Source organism: Eptesicus fuscus, chromosome 2 (assembly GCF_027574615.1).
Source record: "Eptesicus fuscus isolate TK198812 chromosome 2, DD_ASM_mEF_20220401, whole genome shotgun sequence".
Taxonomy (NCBI): domain Eukaryota; kingdom Metazoa; phylum Chordata; class Mammalia; order Chiroptera; family Vespertilionidae; genus Eptesicus; species Eptesicus fuscus.
The window spans coordinates 63,803,804-63,822,641 of record NC_072474.1 but is presented as its reverse complement, the minus strand read 5'-3'; the positions used below and the strand labels follow the sequence as shown (position 1 = coordinate 63,822,641).

General features: G+C 35.7%; 1 protein-coding gene across 4 annotated transcripts in view; it reads right to left on the bottom strand.

Annotated features, from left to right (window-relative positions):
• Positions 1-4,889: 4,889 nt before the first annotated feature.
• Positions 4,890-18,838, bottom strand: part of LIN54 (lin-54 DREAM MuvB core complex component) — a 58,224-nt gene continuing 44,275 nt past the window's right edge. For all 4 annotated transcript variants that reach the window (XM_028148347.2, XM_008143604.3, XM_028148348.2 and 1 more), the window contains exons 9-13: positions 17,531-17,602; positions 16,667-16,769; positions 16,376-16,513; positions 9,601-9,803; positions 4,890-6,795 (exon numbers count right to left, since the gene is read on the bottom strand). In XM_028148347.2, coding sequence (XP_028004148.1) covers positions 6,594-6,795; positions 9,601-9,803; positions 16,376-16,513; positions 16,667-16,769; positions 17,531-17,602 — 718 coding nt within the window. In that variant the 3' untranslated portion in view covers positions 4,890-6,593. The remainder of the gene's footprint in view (positions 6,796-9,600; positions 9,804-16,375; positions 16,514-16,666; positions 16,770-17,530; positions 17,603-18,838) is intronic.

Genomic DNA, 18,838 nt, shown 5'->3' with positions numbered 1-18,838 from the left:
TTTTGAAATGTAATCAGAGTTGCACTGCAATTTATATTAAGAACTATTGCTGAGAAATCTGAACATTGTGGTTTTTGTTTTGTTTGCCATAGAATTAGTTTAGATTCACCAGGATAAATCTTATTTAAAGGAAACCTGTTTGTAAGTCACCACCTTTATAAATCCACCTTTAGTAACTCAATAAATTTTATAACTGAATAAGTTTTCTATCTGATCTTTACTAAAAACTAGTTCATATCTGCAGTGTCTTAGTTACTTTGACGACTGTACTAATATATTCTTATTTTAGAAATTAGTGGTTTGCATTATTTTAAGTGCTGGATAAATTGGAAAAACATTGAAGATAATATTTCCATCACTGCCTTTAGCACAGTTAATTGCTTTTGCTCTAGGGAAAGTGTGCTATGGAATTTTTTAAATAGTCATGTTTGATTAGGGTTAGTTTATAAATTTTATTCAACACCTTTGTCCTTTTTTTCTTTGGAGAAAACTAACATTCTCTTCAGAAATGTATTCTTACTTTTCAACAAATAGTACTGGGACAATTGTATATCATCATGCAAAAGTATTAACTCTAAATAGATCAAAAATCTAAATGTAAGAGGTAAAGCTATAAAACTCTTAGAAGAAAAGAGAGTCGGGAACTTACATTGTGATAGTTTCTTAGATATGACACCAAAAGCACCATCAACAAAAAATAAATTGGACTTGATCAAAATTAAAGAAAAGAGATGTTGTGCTTCAGAGGACAACATCCATAAAGTAAGACAACCCACAGGATGGGAGAAAATTTTTACAAATCATTTGGTAGAGGATTTGTATCTAGAATATACAGAGAACTTTCATAGCTCTGTAATAAATAACCCAATTTTTAAAATGGGTAAAGACCATGAGTAGACATTCTTCAAAGGAGGTCTACAAAGGGCCTGTAAACACCAGAATATATGTTGGACATTAGCCATCTGGGAAATGCAAATCAAAACCACAATGAGATATCACTTTATACCCACTAGGATGGCTGTAATAAAGTGTTAAGAATGTGGAGAAGTTGGAATCCTTATACATTGGTGATGAGAATGGAGAGCCTGGAAACCAGCCTGGTAGTTCTTCAAAGGGTTAAAGAGTTACCAAATGACCCAGCAGTTCTACTGACAGGCATATACCCAAGAGAAAAACATGTCCATGTGAAAACTTGTACACAAATTTCATAGTAACATCATAATAGCTAAAAAGTGAAAAAGACAATGTCCCGCTAATAAATGATAAAAATGTGCTGTATTCATACAGTAGGTCACATGGTAAATGTATATTTTACTTGATAACGATCTGCCAGAACTTTTTTTGCCACGTGTCTGTACCACTTTGCATTTCAACCAGTAATGTACGAAATTTCCTGTTGCTCTGCTTCCGCCCCAGTATTTGGTTTTGTTTTGAATTAGCCATTGAAATGGGCATGCGTGATATTTCATTGTAGCTTTAAATTTCTTAGTAGCTAATGATGAACATCTTTTTTGTAGGTTTATTTGCCATCCACATAATTTTTATTTTTAAAAATATATTTCTATTGATTTGAGAGGAAGGGAAAGGGAGAGATAGAAACATCAATGATGAGAGACAATCATCCATTGTCTGCCTCCTGCACGCCCCCTACTGGGGATTGACTTTGCAACCCAGGCATGTGCCAGGACAGAATCAAACCATGACCTGGTTCATAGGTTGATGCTCAACCATTGAGCCATGCTGATTGGGCCCATCCACATTTTAGGTGAAATGTTCAAATCTTTTGCCCACATTTGAGAAGGTTGTTTTCTTATTGAGCATTAATTTCATATTCTGCAAAGAAGTATATTATCAGATGTGTTTTGCAAATATTTTTTCCTAGTCTAGGGCTTTTCTTATGTGTGCTTTGAAGAGCAGACATTAATTTTGTTAAGTCCAATTTATTGATTTTTTTTCTTAGTTTCATATCTAAGAAATCTTTAACTCAAGATCACTTTTTTTCTTCCTGTTTTCTAGACATTTTGTAGTTTTAGGATTTACATTTAGATTATAATCCATTCTCAGCTAATTTTGGTGTGTCGTATAAATTGTTTGGATGTTCACATATGGATATCCCAGTACCATTTGTTAAAAAGACTGTTCTTTCTTTAGTGAATTACTTTTGAACCCTTGTCAAAATTTGACAACATATAGATGTCTATTTCTGACTATTCTGTTCTCTTCAATTTTTACCAATACCACAGTTTTCATTAGCTTTAATGTGTTTAAGTCAGATTGGAGTCCTCCAACTTCATTCTTTTTTTTTCAAAAGTATTTGGCTATTCTAGTTGTACCTTTCTATGTAAATTTTATAGTCAACTAGTTGAATTTTACAAAAATTCCTACTAGGATTTTGACAAGATATGTTGAATCCATAGATTAATTTAGGGAGAAATTTAATAATGTTCCAATCCATAAACATGGCATCTCTCTCTTTAAGGTATTTTATTATTAGAAATCAGTGTTTCCTACATTTCACATACAGACTTTGCACATATTTTTGTTACATTTCATGTCTTGTGGTGCTGCTATAAATGGTCATTTTAAAATCTGTTTCTAAATGTTGATTGCTACTGTATACAAATACACTTCAGCATACTGACCTTGTTAGTCTTAGTGCTTTTTAAAAAAAGATTGTCTTTCCTATATAGGTATTCACATAATCCACAAATAGATATTATCTTATTCATTTTCAATCTATGGCCTTCCCCCTTATTGTACAGTGACCTCTAAGACAATGTTGAATAGGAGTGCCTTGTTCCCAATGTTAGAGGAAAAAAATTGTTTTCACCATTTATATATTACCTGTAGGCTTTTTTGTAAAAAATTTTTATCAGGTTTAGGATCCCTGATATTCCCCATTTGCTGAAAGTTGTGTTTTTATAACCATAAATGGATACTGAATTTTGACATGTAATTTTTTTGAAAAAAATATTGATATGTAATTTACATACCATAACAGTCAACCTTTTAAAGCATACGATTCAGTAGTTTTTAGTATACTCAAAAGGTTGTTTTCTGCAACTTTTGAGAATCACATAGCTTTTGCATGTTGATATAAAACATTGACTTTTTTTAACGTTACCTAACATTGATTTTTTTTTTAATGATACATAACATTGATTGGGGGGGGAGGGGTGGTGGCATCCTTCTTATTCCTGGGATAAACCCAACCTGGTCATGATATATTATTTTTATATATTTCCAGATTATATTTGCTAATATAATGTTATTAAAGTCTTTGACCTTATAATAAACATTACCCTGAATATATGCATTTTATTGCTTTTGATAAAATCTAAAGTGCCTTAAATGCAATGCTTTGATAAAACTACTTAAAATAATTTTTAATTCAAAGTTTTTTAAACCTTATAGCTGACAATAAATACTTGGCCTGGCCAGTGTTGCTCAGTAGTTGAGCATTGACCCATAAACTAGGAGGTCACGTTCATTCCCAATCAGGGCACCTGCCTGGGTTGCAGGCTTGATCCCAGTGAGGGCATGCTGGAGGCAGCCAATCAGTGGTTCTCATTGGTATTTCTATCCCTCTCTCCCTGTGAAATAAAAAAAAAGGAAAGGCACCCTAACAAAAAAAAAAAAAAGATTAATTTACATAAAACTACGTAATAGAAAATAACTATATACTCAAGGTTTTCTAGTGATTGGCTTTTCTCTGGGTTGGTGCAACAAAATTCCTATATGAAATGCTTAAGGGATGCAATATGATCTTAGGTAGGGCAGGACGTCCTGGTTTAAACCTGTATTTACATAAGCATTCTCTTAGCTACCAAACTATACAATAGAAGGCTTCTAAAGGTATTTTTATTCACATTTTACATTAGAATTGAGCAAAAGTCAGTTGTCCATATCAAATGATGGGGAGGCTAAGGCAGTAGTCTTCCCACAAGTTGTTGCTCTGCTTGTTTTATTACCAGTAACATTAAGGTTCTGGGTTCCCATATAGTCCAAAGACCAGAACTGCAAGTTGCTTTTCGTTCTTGTAGGAAGGTGCTTATCATAGGAATATCAAACTTAAGGGAAGGAGTAAGATTGAGTTTCTGCCCTTCAAAAAAATGCCCTCACCGATTTGGCTCAGTGGCTAGAGCATCGGCCCCGCTCCGACTGAAGGGTTGTGGGTTCAATTTCAGTCAAGGGCACATACCTCCATCCCGGGCCCTGGTCGATCTGTGAGGGAGACAACCAATTGATGTGTTGTGTGTCTCTCTGTCTCTCCCTCTTTCTTTCACTGTCTCTAAAAAACAATGGAAAGATGTTCTCTGGTGAGATTAGCAATAAACCAAGAGAAAAAAGAATGTCTCATTTCAAAGCTATTTATGTTAATGATAATTGGGCAAAATGATGGGTTTAGTTTTCAGTTGTGCTTTCAAAGTAATGTTAAATTTACCTGAAATCAGGTATGTTTAAAAGGTTTGCATGTTAAATGGTTAAAAGTGGTATTAAAAAAAAAGTGCAAAATCTTTTTTTACAGAATAGTATAAATGTTTATTTTTTGTATGATTTACTTTGCTGTCATGTTTTTACAATATAGAAAAGTGTACTCTTTGAATAGCTCTAGTAAATATAAATTTAATCTTTCTACTTTGGGATGTAAATAGAGCTAAAAAATTATATACCCAAACCTCCCCAAACAGTATTTTAAAATTGTTGAATTAATGTGGATATTAATCTTATTCAGCAATTTGATGCAAATGCCTAAATACAAAAAGTTGTTTAGTAAGTACTACACACAAAAGAAAAGGCTTAATATTTTAGCTTCTTGAAAATCAGTAAAACTAGTAGTATTTGATTGCACCTTCAAATTTTTACAAGCAAAACATTCTCAAGCAATATCATCATACATAATCTATAATTGTAATCCAAATTTCACAAACATTTTCTGCACACTGTATATAAATACACATCACAAAGGTGCAATTAGAATTGAACACAGAATATGTACAAAAATGAACAAAGTTTAGGTTTAGACCAAAAAGGTATTGTAATCTTTTGAAAAATAACTCGATTAGATATTTTATCCTTACACTAATTTACATTTATACAAATTTTAATTAAACATACTAGACAGAGGTGCTAAGAATGTTTGCATTATCTACATTTAAAGTTTACTGCACTATAATTTTATAAATCCAAATTTAAATAGATACTTCAATGAATAACGGACTCTTTTGGATTACTTAATTTCTATTGCCTATATCTTGTGTGTTCATATGAACATATATACACAATTAATATATACAACTATAGATTTCTTGTAGGAAATGTAATCACATACTAATAATTATTGAGGATTAAGGTACCTAACAAATGCCTGAATTCCAACATGGTTTTTTCTTGTCATAAAATCAGAGTCCTATTATAACAGGCTCTTAAATTCATAAAGCTGTTGAATTCTGAAAGTGATTTAGGTTATTTTAGTAATTATATGAAAACACTCATACCTTCAGTGTACCAAATCACTGGCTAAAAATAATGCCATATTAAGCTTCCCTTATAAAAAAATACCCACTACAATTTTGAAAGCTTTGTTAGGAGGCCCATTTCAGTAAATTAACTCTCATACTGGTTTGAAACCTCTTAGTTCAAAAGTCTATAAAGAGAACTGCTTATACAGATGAAAAATCCTTCCCTACATTCATCTCTTAGAACTTCAATATTCTTTATTTCTCCATCTAATTCAACTTTTATACCTGATAATTATATAAGGTTCTATTTTACCACTACCTAATATGTTTAGCTTCTATTTATAGGAGCCTTTCATTTTAATGGTACCCAGTAATCACCTTGATAATTTATTTCAAATACCTACCACTTCCTTGAAAGAAAATGAAAAAAACATCCCAGAGCATTTCTTAGTCACTTATTATAAAAACACATTGCCCATCCTTTGAGAATTAATCTATTATCCCTTAATGTCTTAAAAAAAACACACACAAAATAACTTTTTTATTTTAAAAGTGTGCCTATGGATTACTTCCCCGTCTTACATTCCCAAAGTGACAATAGGATATCATTCCAGAATCCACCCTAAAAAGTTGATTTTTCTTTAAAAATATAGTACTTTTTTAAACATCATTGAAATATGTTTCATAAGAACTTGTTTATGTAGACGTTCTATCTGCTTATAGTCTAGTCTAGTACCAGAGAATGACTGGGAAATACCAATGCTGCTTTGGCTTTTTCTACTGAACAAAGTCATACAACGCCATACATTATAAATTATAGTAATTTATAAATGTTCTTTGTCAATAGAGTCAGAGGCTAGAACATCTAATTCTTAAGAAACACAAGCAAATTAAAAATCTATATAATACAATAAAGAAAAATTCAATTTAGAAAGGGGCATAAGCAGATTTAACTAAGATTTAAAATGTACTAATTTCCTCATTTAAAATTTCTTCTCAATATTATAATTTCAGGTCTCACAAGGACTGAATTAACAATACAATAATTGTTAAACTATCTTCCAGAAAATCCAGTGTCCCTGCACCTTCAATTTTCTGTATAGTTCCATTCATCAGTCTTTTGCACAAGAGTTAGCAATTCATAGCACAAGGGTCACTTTTTGCTTTTCCTGCAGAGTTGATAACGCTCATCAAACATCGTCCGAATTCTTCAAGTATCATCCGTTCAGCTGCTGCCTTTGATTTTCCCTTCTTGTCTGCCTGCTCAGCCTGGGCAAGAAGGCAATTGCACGTGGCTTCAGCTACTTCCTTAGTAACAAATGTAAATGGCAATCTGAAATGATGTAGAGAAAGAGAGATGATGGGGTGCTGAAAAACTACAAAAGTGGGTGGCACTGTTTCATTTGGAAATCTGTTGACATTTTCATGATTCACCAGCACACTCAATATTACATTTATGCAATGAGCACAGCACATCTTAAAGAGCTATAAACAGGCCTGGTTTTATGATTGAGCATATTTGAAAAATATTGTTCAGAAAATATAACATTTTACATAAAATATGTCTTATTACCTAGACAAAGTTATCTAGTTAACTAAAAGATGTAATTCTACATGCTGACTTGGTATTTCTATAACAAAAGTCCTGATTCATAAATGTAAAGTCCATGAGTGCAGTCTTTGTTTTATTTACTGCTGTTTCTTCACTGTATAGAAGTGTCTGACACAGAGACACTCCAAAAATATTTGCTGAATGAAAAGATGAATTATTGGGAATCGAAAGCACTATCTCCTGGACAACACTAAAAATAAAGTACTTCCCATATTTCCACATATTTGTTTCTTTTAAAAATCAAGCACCCCAAAATTTTGCATTGTTCTATAACAATAAACAAAACAAGGGGAAACCAAATGCTGCTCATACATGGAGTTTCATTCATAAAGATGTGAACTACTGAGTTCTGAATTAGAGCAATCCATCCTGAGGCTTACAATATGTAGCCAAGTGTTAAAAGCCTTCAGGAGACAAAATTGGGCAACCTAAATCTAACCACTAACTCAGCAACTTTTAAGCAGTCACTGATAGAAGAAAAATGCAGAACAAAAAAATGAAGTGTTTAATTCAAGCCCTCTCTGACAAGACAGGGTAATTCAGGATTTAGCCTGGTATAAAATTGTATATAGAAATCTTTAAAATACAAAAAGTACTTTAAATTAGAAAATATTATAACCATGTTAATGTTACAATATTGTATAATTAGTAATACTGTGTAATTGTAGTGCTCATATCACATTTGGAAATTAGAAAAATAAAAGGAAAGAAAAATTCATACTTTTGCCACTCAAAGACAAATGTTACATGTTGGTATAATATTTTTAATAGTTGTTTTTACATAGTTTTGATTATAATATATTATTTTGTATTCTTTTACACAGAATTCATAATGTCAATATTTCTTCATGGCAATGAATTGAAAAATTAATTATAAATATCTGAGTGTAGCAATATCTTTAATCTCCACATGGAGATAGATTTAATATTCTGAAGGGTTATTGGAAGCAAGATGACCAGAAAGGATCCCTTATTAAGATGTCAACCCATGCCCTGGCCGGTGTGGCTCTGGATAGAGCGTCGGCCTGCGGACTAAGGGTCCCGGGTTCGATTCCCGGTCAAGGGCACACGTGCAGGAGGCAGCCGGTCCATGATTCTCTCTCCTCATGGATGTTTCTCTCTCTCCCTCTCTCTCTCTCTTCCTTTCTCTCTGAAATCAATAAAACTATATATTTAAAAAAAAAAAAAAAAGATGTCAACCCATTTCCACTTTATTCAGTGAAGAACCATTTGCTGATTATTACAGTTGTAAAAGTTCTTTAGAATAGCTGAAATATGTTGTACAAAAGAAGTCTTACTTTGTAAGTATTAGATCTTATTTCAACTTAGACATTTTTAAATTACATACCATTTGCAAGGGCCATTGCATTTAATAATTCCTCAAATTAACTTCTAACAAACTAATATAAATCCAAGTCAGTAAACTTGTAGAATCAGGCCCTGCCAAACATTGCAACAGAGATGCTTTTCTCCTCATGGTCTGTGGTAAGGGTGATTTGAAGGCTAAGAAAACAGGCTCAGAGATGAAATTCTTGTTGAATTCACACACTACTACAGAGCACAGATATATTTAAAGTTGCCCTGACTTGAAATGAAGCTCCAGCTTTTCTACTCCAGAGCTGGGCAGTCTAGTGAAATAAGGAGCTATAATAATACAGTGTTTGGCGCCAACAGGGCACAGAAAAGGCAAGAGAAGGTAATGTGGATGAAACTAAACCTGACCAGATCAGGGGAGACCTGCATGGCGGCCTTACAAACTAAAGTAACCTCATAGGATGACTTGAAATTAAAACTTTCTAATTAAAAGCTAGTCATGGAGGGTAGTCCTAGGCCGGTATCTTTCTTGACAAAGATCAATCTTGACCTTAACTGAGCCATTCTATGGTCTTTTTGCATTAATGATAACCTTTGGAATGTCAGGGTAATTTGTTTTACCTCTAATCCAATCCCAGCGATTTCCCTACTTTGCTTTCTCCCATCTCCCTAATCTATCACCAATGAATTTCATAACACCCTTATGCCTCCTCCTTTGACTGTAATGTATAAAATAAGGTGCAAAACTACCAATCTCTGAAGCATTTTCTCAATCCATTGAGACTTTGCTTCCCAGTAATTTTCCTTAGTTTGGCTCAAATAAACTCCTAAAAATTCTTACACGTCTGGACATTTCCTACGTTGACAGTAAGAAAGTGCAAAAATAAGGAAAATGACACAACCAGTAAGAGTTATGAAAAATCTGGTTTTCTTAGAGGTTTGTCAAATTATATAATCGCTTATCTTAGGGAGAAAGCCAATGAAATTAAAGCCAAGTGAACTAAAGCATTACTGCATTTTAGAACTGTGCAATGTAGCTACAGTGATTTTTCTGTTGCCTTTAAATTCCTTTACAATAATTAAAGATAGCAAGAAAATGTAAAAATCAGATTTGCAACAACCAAGTATGAACTCAATTTTGTCCAAAAGGAGAAACTTTACCAAAAATGAATATTCATGTCATATTATAAAGAGATGAAACTATTAACTTACTTTCCTCCTCCGCTACTCAAAGCTGGTGTTGGCCTCGTAAGCAAGTCTGAAATTTGAGAGGATAACTTAGTCTTCGCCGCTGTTTGTTGCTGTACCCTTACTTCAGCTGCATCTGCCAAGTGCATCAATGTCTTCCTTTCTGGGCTTTCTTCAAAATTCTTACAGCCAATACATTTGCATATTGAGGAACACATTATTTTTGCCTAAAAGATATACAAAAGAAAAGCTTCGATATCAAAACCAAAACAAGTTACTATAGACTCCCTGATAAAATCAACATATAACTAACTGGTCAACTGGCATAAAGATAAAATGGGAACATCTCTTGCTGACAAACACCTAAGGGGCTAACTACTCCTGTGTAGGTAGGTATTCTTAAGTCTGAGAGTGACTATGCAATGTTTGTGTTTGAGTTCATTCCCCGCCCACCCCCCACTATAGATTTTCCTCCTGGTATGAAAAACATGTTCTTTATAAAGAATATGAATGATTCATTATAATATTAAAAATAAGGGTCATCCAGAATCGAACCACCTCAATCAAGTCATCATGAACATGTTAGTGACCTCGCATTTATGCAAACACACAACAATATCACATGAAAAAGATTTTATAGTTGCTGTTTTTATTATGAAATATCTCCCTCTCTGAACTCCCTTCTCCAGATTCCTCAAACCCTTCAATAGCCCATATTAAATCATAAAAAGTATGTAAAATATGTGTATATATGAAAAAACATAGATCTTATGTACATATTCATATACTACCTCACAAATCCTAAAGTCTTTTTCATTTTTTAGTTTAATGAACATTTGTTTCTAGCTCATGAGTACCACAAACAATGCATAAAAAGATTTTTTGTATATGTGTGTGTGTGTGTGTGTGTTTATTTCTATAAAATATATGAACTGAAAAGAGGCCACATGCTAACCTGACAAGCTCAGGGAAGGCCACAAGAATGGTCTGAAATGAAAACTTTTTTTTTAATATACTTTATTGATTTTTTACAGAGAGGAAGGGTGAGAGAGAGAGTTAGAAACATCGATGAGAAAGATACATCGATCAGCTGCCTCCTGCACAGCCCCCACTGGGGATGTGCCCGCAACCAAGGTACATGCCCTTGACTGGAATCGAACCCAGGACCTTTCAGTCCGCAGGCCGACGCTCTATCCACTGAGCCAAACCGGTTTCGGCTGAAATGAAAACTTTTTAAAAAATATATCTTTTTTATTGATTTCAAAGAGGAAGGAAGAGGAAGAGAGAGAGAAAGAAACATCAATGATGAGAATCACTGATTGGCTGTCTCCCGCACGCCCTCCCTGGGGATGGAGCCCACAACCCAGGCATGTGCTGTTACAGGGAATCGAACTGTGACCTCCTGATTCACAAGTGAATATTCAACCACTAAGTCACACTGGTCAGGCTGAAATGAAAACTTTTTAACAAAAAGCAGTTTATATGGCAGGTAGTCATGTCCTAGGCTAGAATCTTGCCTGACAAAAGTCAATGTTTACCTCAACTGAGCTTGTCTTTTTTGCATCTATGATAACATACCTTTGGAAAGTCAGGGTAACTTGCCTTTTTTTCTGGACCCCTCAGAGCACAATCTATGCACCAGAGCAGACTACAAATCCTCTCATGGTTATTTTTATCGTGTTAACTGTGACTATTAACTATCCTGTATCCTCCTATGTAGAAGATGTATATATCTATCACTTTTAAAATATAGTTAGAAATATCAATGATGAGAGAATCATTGATTGGTTGCCTCCTGCACACTCCCTATTGGATTTCGAGCCCACAACCCAGGCATGTGCCCTGACCAGGAATCAAACTGTGACCTCCTGGCTCTCATAGATCAATGCTCAACCACTGAGCCACCGCAGCCGGACTATATGTCTTATCATTTTACTTTTTATCCAATCCCAGAGGTTTCCCCAGTTTTGCTTTCTCCAGCCTCCCTAATTTATCACCAATGAATTTCACTTACATCTTCTCTTTTAATTGTAATGTATAAAATAAGGTTTAAAAAACTGCCATTCTCTGAAGCATTATCTCAATCTGTTGAGATTTTGCTCCCTGGCATAGTTGACAGTTTAACTTGAATAAACTCACAAAAATTCTTCAGAGGTCTGAATGTTTCTTGTTTTTAAAAATATATTTTATAGATTTTTTTACAGAGAGGAAGGGAGAGGGATAGAGAGTTAGAAACATCGATAAGAGAGAAACTTCGATCAGCTGCCTCCTGCACACTCCCTACTGGGTATGTGCCCGAAACCAAGGTACATACCCTTGACTGGAATCGAACCTGGGACCCTTGAGTCCACAGGCTGATGCTTTATCCACTGAGCCAAACTGGTTACGGCGTTTGAATGTTTCTTATGTTGACGGATAGATTTCTAGACTTGGGCTCACTGGTCAAAGGGTACATGTATTTTAATTTTAATAGATGTGGACAGATTGTTCTTTCAAAAGGCTATGATACCATACCTCATCAACAATGTATGAAAGGAGACTTTCTTACATTCCCTCCAACAACGTATATTATTGCTCCTTTTAATATTTACCAATCTGATTGGGGGAAAATAAAGTGAGATCTTACTGTTCTTTAATTTACATTTTGCAGACTCCTAGTAAATTTAAGTATCTTACTGGCTGCATTTTCTTCAGTGAACCCATGTCAATTTAAATAATCAATTTTTCTCCATAACACATAGCAAGATAAACAGATCATATTATGAACGTATTTATCCTGCTTCTTTCTTATAACACACTAATAAATTCCATTTACCAAAGGGAAAAAAATGGGTATAAATTTTGAGTTAATTGGGTTACTATGAGCCAGTCTGGGATGAAGTATCTAATGATGAAGAGATAAAATCTCTGAAGGGGTAGGGGCATAGACATACCAATAAGGTACATTTGGATTAGGTTTTCGTTTTAGGAACCTTAAGAAAGGTACTAATATTTAACAGGAATTCAGGAGGGAGAAATTAGAATGACAAGGCAGCCATTTGGCTTTGCTAATTCAACTTATTTTGTGGTTAAAAAAAGAAAAGGAAGGTAGAGTAAAAAGGTCACAAGAAAAGGCACAACCATTTAAGTAATGTGGACAGTCACTCATTCTATCAACAAGCTCTATGAAAGGAACATAAACGTTATCTAGATGCAGACCAACTAGACCAAAAAAAAAAACCAATTCAATTCAAAAGACCAACAATTAAAAAAAAAAAAAAGACCAACAATTCAACACAAACTGTCAGACATCGCAGCTAATTCATATTGAGTCAGCCACTGCTAGTCAAAGTTTAGTGAATTCCAAGTTTTTCTATTTCTTAGTCTTTTAGGACAAAAAATTAATGTCCTGAATGTCAAGGATCTATACTAATAAAAGGGTAATATGCTAATTAGACCGGGGTGACCGGACATCTTCCAGTTGTCCTGCCTTCCTTCTGGACAAAGCCACAGTGGCGGCGGCCAAGGCAGAAGTGGTTAGGGGCAATCAGGCCAGCAGGGAAGGGCAGTTAGGGGTGATTAGGCAGGCAGGGGAGGGCAGTTAGGGTGATCATGCCAGCAGTCAGACATCCCCCGAGGAGTTCCAGATTGGAGAGGGTGCAGGCCGGGCTGAGGGACCCCCACCCCATGCACGAATTTCATGCACCGGGCCTCTAGTTTCATTATAATAGACTAGAGGCCCGGTGCAAAAATTCATGCACTGGTGGAGTCCCTCGGCCTGGCTGGAGAATAGGGCCAATTGGGGCTGTCTCTCCTAGTCCCAATCGGGGCCAATGGGGACTGGCCAGCCAGCCAGGGAAGGACCGTGGGAGGGCTCCAGGGCGTGTCTGGCCCATCTCACCCAGTACTGATCGACCAGACCCCAGCAACAAGCTAAACTACTGGTCAGAGCATCTGCCCCCTGGTGGTATCATAGCGACTGGTGGAATGGTGGAACTTAGCATATTACGCTTTTAGTATATAGGATAGGGAAGCTTTCTCTCTTCTAACATTTCAACCAGTCTATTGTCTTTTCTACTTTGATTCACAGATTTGCTAAACAATTTAATTAAATGATTAGTTCACATCTGTCTGAATTGATTGTTCACTGACACATCAACAAAAGGGTTTCTTTGTCTTTCTGACCTAGCTTTACATCAATTTCCATTTTCTCTCTTTTTGTGGACTTGGTTTTATGGCTTACAATTTAACATATTCATGATAATTTTTATATGATATGGTTTACTAGCAGAAGCCTATTTGATCAGGTGTTCAAACAACAACAAATAATAGAGTCAAGCCCAGCCAGTGTGGCTCAGTAGCTAAACTTTGACCCATGAACCAGGAGGTCACGGTTCGATTCCCAGTCAGGACACATGCCTGTGTTGTGGACTTGATCCCCAGTAGGAGGCAGCTGATCAATGATTCTCTCTCATCATTGATGTTTCTCTCTCTCCCTCTCCCTTCCTCTCTCTATCAATAAAAACATAAAATAAGTAAAAAAGAGTCAATCTCTTCCAACACTGAATGAAAACCTGGCTTGTTGGACTCAGATTTTAAGAGACTTTAAAAAATAATCTTGATTATATGCAGTTTTCACTCACACTGGCTTTAGGACTAACAAAATTCACTTTCCTATATTTCCTGAGTGATGTTTTTGACCTATGCAATACATAAATGAGGAATTCAGTACACAAACCTTTTAAAAATATATATATGTTTTTTAAATTGATTTTTAGAGAAAGAGGAAGGTGGGGAGATAGAGAAAAATATCAATGATGCGAGAGAATCATCAATCGGCTGCCTCCTGCATGTCCCCTATTAGAGATCAAGCCCACAACCCAGGCATGTGCCCTGATCAGGAATCAAACCAGTGACCCTTGGTTGCATGGGACAATGCTCAACCAAGTGAACCACACTGTCCAGAGCAGTACACAAATCTTGCATACTCTTGGAGCAGAGCAAACCTTACTAGGGGAGAGTACAATCCTTGGTGGTATTACCTGACCAAGTGCAAGGCCTTCTGCCAAAACTAAAAATATAGTGAAATTTGAAAGTATAAAAATATACCAGATGCGCCAAAACTGGTTTGGCTCAGAGCATCGGCCTGCGGACTGAAGGGTCCTGGGTTCGATTCCGGTCAAGGGCATGTACCTTGGTTTCAGGCACATCCCCAGTAGGGGGTGTGCAGGAGGCAGCTGATCGATGTTTCTCTCTCATCGATGTTTCTAACTCTCTGTCCCTCTCCCTTCCTCTCTGTAAAAAATCAATAAAATATATATTTAAAATATATATATCAGATGAGAAGAGTCAACTGTAGGAATGACTCAACTCCAAAGATTCCTATTAAAGAGTTTCAGGTGCACCAAGAAACCAATTACAGACCTGGCCAGATGGCTGGGTTGGTTGGAGCATCGTCCAAGACACCAAAAGTTTACAGGATAAATTCTTGGGCAGGGCATATACCTGAGCTGCTGGTTCTATCCCCAGTCGGGGCACAAACAGGAGGCAAACAATCAATGTTTCTCTTTCAATTTGATGTTTTTCTCTCTCTCTCTAACAAAGAAAGAAAAAAGGGAGAGAGGGAGGGAGAAACTAATCTTGGCATGACTAGATTCTTGTATTTAACCTTTGAAAAGAAAAATAATAAACTATATAGTACTTTCTCTGAAGCAAGAGAATGGTTTACATGGCATCTGTCAAAGGAGAGTTTCAATTCCATTCTTCAGAAAAGATGCCTAGGTGCTGGCTGGGTGGCTCAGTTGGTTGGAGTGTCTTCCCATGCACCAAAAGGGGTGGCTCCATCCCATTGGGGAACATATGGGAGGTAATCGATGCATGTTTCCCCTCCCCCTCATCTCTCCCTCCCTTCCTCCCTTCCTCTCTCTCTAAAAGTCAATAAAAACATATCCTCGGGTGAGGATAAAAAAAAAAAAAAAAAGATTCCTGATTCATAAATAAAAACAGCCAGTTGAGTGGGGTGGTGAAGAGTAAAAACAGATGCAATCACTTCACAATGACCAATAACTTTTTCCAGCAATATTTTACATTCCTCCTTTCCTGTTTTTATGTTAACAAAGCAAACTTCTTAACATAATTTACTTTTCCACAGAGTAATGTTCTTCAACAGTGCACTATTGGCATTTGGTCAAAATAAATCTTTGTTTTCAGGACTATACCCTGAAATGCAGGCTATTTTGTATCTATATATATTCCAAAAAGCCCACGGGGGACAGACTGGATAGTACTGACCTTCAGCTGAGAACCACATAGAGTTTCCAATCCACTCTGATGTTATTATTTTTATTGAAAATCAATAAACTGGTGCTCTGATTTGCATACTTCTGTGTATAATGATCAAGAAGTTATGAACTGGTAAAGCACCTAATGAGATCCCAAGCTGTGATGACAAAACTAAGGCACAGGCATACCTCAGAGATATTGCAGATTTGGTTCCAGACCACTGCAAGTGAGTTATAATCTTTTTCTTGTGGAGGGTTTTGCCTTTAATTTGTAAAAAAAAAACCCACAAAACCCTCAACACCTGTGAAGCACAGTAAAGCTAGGAGCAATAAAATGAGGTAGGCCTGTATTGCTCTCTGAGCCTTTGTTGGGAGGCCAGAAGGTCTTCCTCAAATGAGGGCTCTTGGACCAACTATGCATATTTTCAAATTGCAATAGCAAAGTAATCTCTCAATTTTCAAGTGAAATTTTATAGTATGCTCTTTCTAACGTGATTTTCAAAAGATGGCTACATTATTTTCCCCAGCCAGCATCTCACCTCATAGCATTCACAGTAGTTTTTAAGACATCCTGAGCGTTTGCAATTACATCCTTTGCTGTGACGTCGATCTGATTCTCCCTCCTTTCCTTTTCCTATTTTAGGCTTAAAAGCTTCTGGATTTCTGTCAAGGCATGCCTATCAAAACAGAGCACATACCAAGTGATGTTAAATCATAGGAAATTAAATTTAAATACTGCAAAGGGGAATTAATTTTCCTTGTAAAACAAAGAGTTCCACATAAAACAGGTGAAAACTAAATTTTTGTTAAATGAAATAAAAAATAATCACCTTTATTGCTTTTTGTCTTTCATTTTCATGTTCCAAATTATTATAACAATTAGTACAATTGCAGTTGTTGCAAAATTCACCGTTTGCAAAGCAATCACAATATCTGGAATATAAAAGTTGGTATAAGTTATATTTAAAAAGTCATTGTGAAAATAAACAAAACTATAAATTATCTGATTTAATAGCATTATATACATGATAAAACATTTTAGAAATGTAGTCAGAGCTACCTAGAGTTTATATATATTATCAACTACATGATAAAGCTCAAAATTAGTCACTGGCTCCTAGAATTTTACTTTAGAAACTTAGTTCCAGTAGTAACAGCTGTCAACACTAGAGCTACATGATTTTGTGTGCCCCTTAAGTAAATTATTTCAAAATCACAAAAAAGGAGAAATAAGGGTTATATTCTGTTAGTGGAACCTTCTCCCACATGACCAATGCTTTTCATTTAATTGTTTCATGTCAAATCTCTTAGTTCAGTACTAATAAGCAAATTAATCATCCAATAATTTTAAAACTACTCAGCGTATCACCTAATTCAAGAGACCAAATGACTAAGGTCATAAATAAGATCAAATTTATTATTAATGAGGACAGAGACTATGTCTCTCTCCTGCTGCTGTTTCCCTAACTCCTACTTTGTGCCTCATCTATGGTCAAGATCCTACAATTATTTTTTTCTGAATGAATGAAACAGTATTTTCACACTATCATACTCTCAAACATTCACACTTGTTTGTTTCTTTAAATTACTTAGACTTATGGAATTGGTCTATAAAGAAATTTTAGTTAACTACATTTATTTTTAAAAGCATTTTTGGGTATATCAAATGAGGAAACAGTAGCAAAAAGACTTACAATTTCAAACACAGCGATTTTGTACAATTACAGGGCTTTCTGGGCCGACTTGCAGACTCTGATGGGATTATACTATATAGACACACAAAAAAAGATACACATTTTAATCAGTTAAAAGTATTCAAAATTAGTAAAGTCTCCGACCTGTAAATTCCTCCTAAGACAAAGCTTTAACAAATGTATAAATCTATATATATATATAAAAGCCTAATATGCAAATTGTCCCCTCGAGAGTTTGGGAGATTGGGAGTTCGATTGCTTGCTATGATGTGCACTGACCACCAGGGGGCGGTGCAGAATGAAGAAAGGCCCCAACTGGCAGCTGGCAGCCAGGGAAGGAAGGCCCTGGCAGGCAGCTGAAAGGCCCCCGATTGGCCCTGATCGCCGGCCAGGCCTAAGGACCCTTCCTGTGTATGAATTTCATGCACCAGGCCTCTAGTCTCTAATAAAAGTTTGCTATGTTGTTCCATTCACATTAAGTTCAAAAGCAAGTTGTAACATGAAAACAGGCAGAGAGTCAAGATATGAGGTAGGGTGGGGATATTAACTGGCCGGTGTGGCTCAGTTGGTTGGGCATAATCCCCGTGCACCAAAAGGTTGCCAGTTTGATTCCTGGTCAGGGCACATGCCCAAGTTGCAGGCTCGATCCCCAGTGGGGGGTGGGGGGGTGCACTCTCACATTGATGTTTCTCTCTCTCCCTCTCTCTTCCTCTCTCTCGCAAAGTCAATAAAAAATCCTAAAAAAAAAGGACATTATCAAGAACTTCTACAGAACATTCCACAAAAAATACTCTTCCTTCAGAGAACTAAAGTTTAAATCGTTCCAAAACTTTTCAGATTTAATTATAAAAGGTAGTGAGTAGGAAAGAGTGTGTGGGGCTGGAATTTTGGAGGGGAGGGGAGAGGTAGACTAGTTCCATCCAATACTGCAAAGACAACAAACAACAGATTAAAAAACAGATTAAAAAAAAAAAAAAAGGTAAGGACCCAACATAACAATTTAAAAACCAATATCCTTTAAAAAATATATTCAGGGTGGGAAAGGAGAAAAGAGGGAGGACAGAGAAAGAATAAAGCATGTAGAAAAATTAGTATATCCAAGAAAAAGAAAGTTGGGACTTCTCTCTCTCTCTCTCTCTCTTTTTTTTTTTTTTTGATGAGCTACTAATATATTTAATACATGAAAATAAAATACATGATTCTTAAAATTTAAAAAGTCCACCCACATATCACCAAGAACCCCCCTTCACCTCCCGACATCATGCCTGGGAAAACTCCAGAGGCCTCCAGACTCAGCTGGAAACTCAT